Source organism: Salvia splendens, chromosome 16, assembly GCF_004379255.2.
Source record: "Salvia splendens isolate huo1 chromosome 16, SspV2, whole genome shotgun sequence".
Classification (NCBI taxonomy): Eukaryota; Viridiplantae; Streptophyta; class Magnoliopsida; order Lamiales; family Lamiaceae; genus Salvia; species Salvia splendens.
The window spans coordinates 12760088-12762055 of NC_056047.1; the positions used below are offsets into that span (position 1 = coordinate 12760088).

Consider the following 1968-nt stretch of genomic DNA (forward strand, 5'->3'; position numbering starts at 1 on the left):
CAACTTGTATAGAGACCTTTATTTATCACTCCACTTTTTTTTATTGGAGGAAGGTAAGTGACGAGATTTGATCCCTAAAAATAAGTAATTACAATAAATAAATAATTGAGGTTCTGTAACTGTAAGGACAGTACTATAACATATTGAACACAATATACATTTACCACATTTGACATTACTGACTTGCCAAATATTTATCAAATTTCCATAACAAAGAAGAAATAAATGCAAAGCAACTTCTATTTCATGTTTTCCAACACCAACAAACACATGAACACAAAAATTCAATTCTACATCAAAATTCTTCCCATTGCTACTGATGCAACAACTAAGACACTAAGCACTGTATACTATAATTTCCAACGGATTATTCCTCCCCATAAACAAAAAAAGAGCACAAAATGCATAGCAAAAAAAAAAGAAGAAGCAAGAAATCAAGAAAGATAAAAAGAAAAATAAAAAATAATTACATGAGAGCTCATCTAGCAATAAGGCCAGTGAACCTGAGCGGCCCTTTCTGCTTGAGCAGTATCTTGAGCTGCGCCTTCTGACATTCCAATTTGCTCCCCAAATGCTTACTACTTTTGCAACCGATCGCTCTCACCACTTTGGGAAACTCCACAAGCCCCTTTATCCCTCTCTTTATATGCGGATTCTCAGCCTCCTTCGTCATCAAAGAATTCTTCTTTTGATGCTGATCATCTCCATTTTCGATTTGGAGCTGTGATAGCTTCTCCTCGAGGAAGAACTTGGCGTCGGAGAGCTTCATCTGCAAGCGCTCCTCGCGGATGACCTCGGCCGTGCGCAGCATCTTCCTCTCCTCGTCCATGTCCCTCTTCATCTTCGCCATCTCGTCCTTGTGGGCGGAGAGCTGCGCGGAGAGGTCGTGGCAGGAGCGCTGGAGGGCCTCCCGGGCGCGGCGCTCCTCTGCCAGCTCCCGCGCGAGGCGCCTGTTGAGAGACTCCGTCTTCTTGCGAGCTTTGCGCTCGGAGTCCATGAAGGGTAGGTCGGAGAAGGAGGCTGCGATCTTGCGGGATGATACAGGGAGGTGGAGAGTGTGGATTTGGGTGTGATCTTGTTGTTGGTGGTGGTGGAAGATATAAAAGGGATTCTCGTAGAGTTTCCAGGTTGGGGAAATGGGGGTAGGAGGGAAAGGTGGTTCCACTTCCATCACCATTGTCATCATATTCTTGCACACCCTTTCTTCATAATATATTATGGTATTTAGCTTGGCTGTTGATGTGAAGAGGGGCAGGGGGAGTAGGGCCGGCTAAGATGGATGAAAATCTTATTTGGGAGATTAAAGTTAAGAGACAAGTATCACATGCAACACTTGTTGGAATTTAATGAGAATCGATGGTGGGAGGTGGACGTCGCCGATTATCGACTCCCTTCATTTGCCTTTTCTCTTCATATGTATGTGTACATTGCTGAATTGTCTTGTTTTAATCTTTACAATAGAATACACCATACTTTAATGTTATTTCTTCTATTGTAAAGATGAGCAACTTTAACTAATAATATCTCCCAAAATAAATAGTAGTAGTACTAGACAAAGATTTGAAGTAAGTGCTGATATGTGGGTTAGGGTGTCCACTATAATGCGGACACGCCCAATAGTCCCGCCCCAGTTTTTTGTCCATAGCCCCAGTTTTTTGTCCACAGCCCCAAAATTCTATTTCCGCCACTATAGTGGACACCTCCAATAGCCCCCAAATTTTATAATCAATTTTTATTTTAAAATATTTTTAGTTTTAATCAAGTGTAATTTAAATAATTGCAGTGTAAATAACTAGAAAACAAGGTAATTAGGGCCGAATATTCGTTGTATTGCAAACCGGTAAAATTATACAACGAATAATTAATCATATTTCATCGTAAAATTAGACTAAATTTAAATCTAAAAGCGGATCTAAACCTCCATTTTAAACTATCAAAATTGGCAGAACAAATTCTCTCTCATCATTT

General features: G+C 40.4%; 1 protein-coding gene across 1 annotated transcript; it reads right to left on the reverse strand.

Moving 5' to 3' along the window:
• Positions 1–222: 222 nt before the first annotated feature.
• LOC121770799 (protein BRANCHLESS TRICHOME-like) lies at positions 223–1465 on the reverse strand. Its single transcript, XM_042167575.1, has one exon. It carries the CDS (start codon positions 1184–1186, stop codon positions 479–481), a length of 708 nt encoding a protein of 235 aa, XP_042023509.1. The 5' UTR covers positions 1187–1465; the 3' UTR covers positions 223–478.
• Between the last annotated feature and the right edge of the window lie 503 nt (positions 1466–1968).

What these genes read in the sequence shown, in the direction of transcription:
- LOC121770799 (XM_042167575.1), bottom strand. Translation starts at nt 1,186, where the DNA reads ATGATGACAATGGTGATGGAAGTGGAACCACCTTTCCCTCCTACCCCC.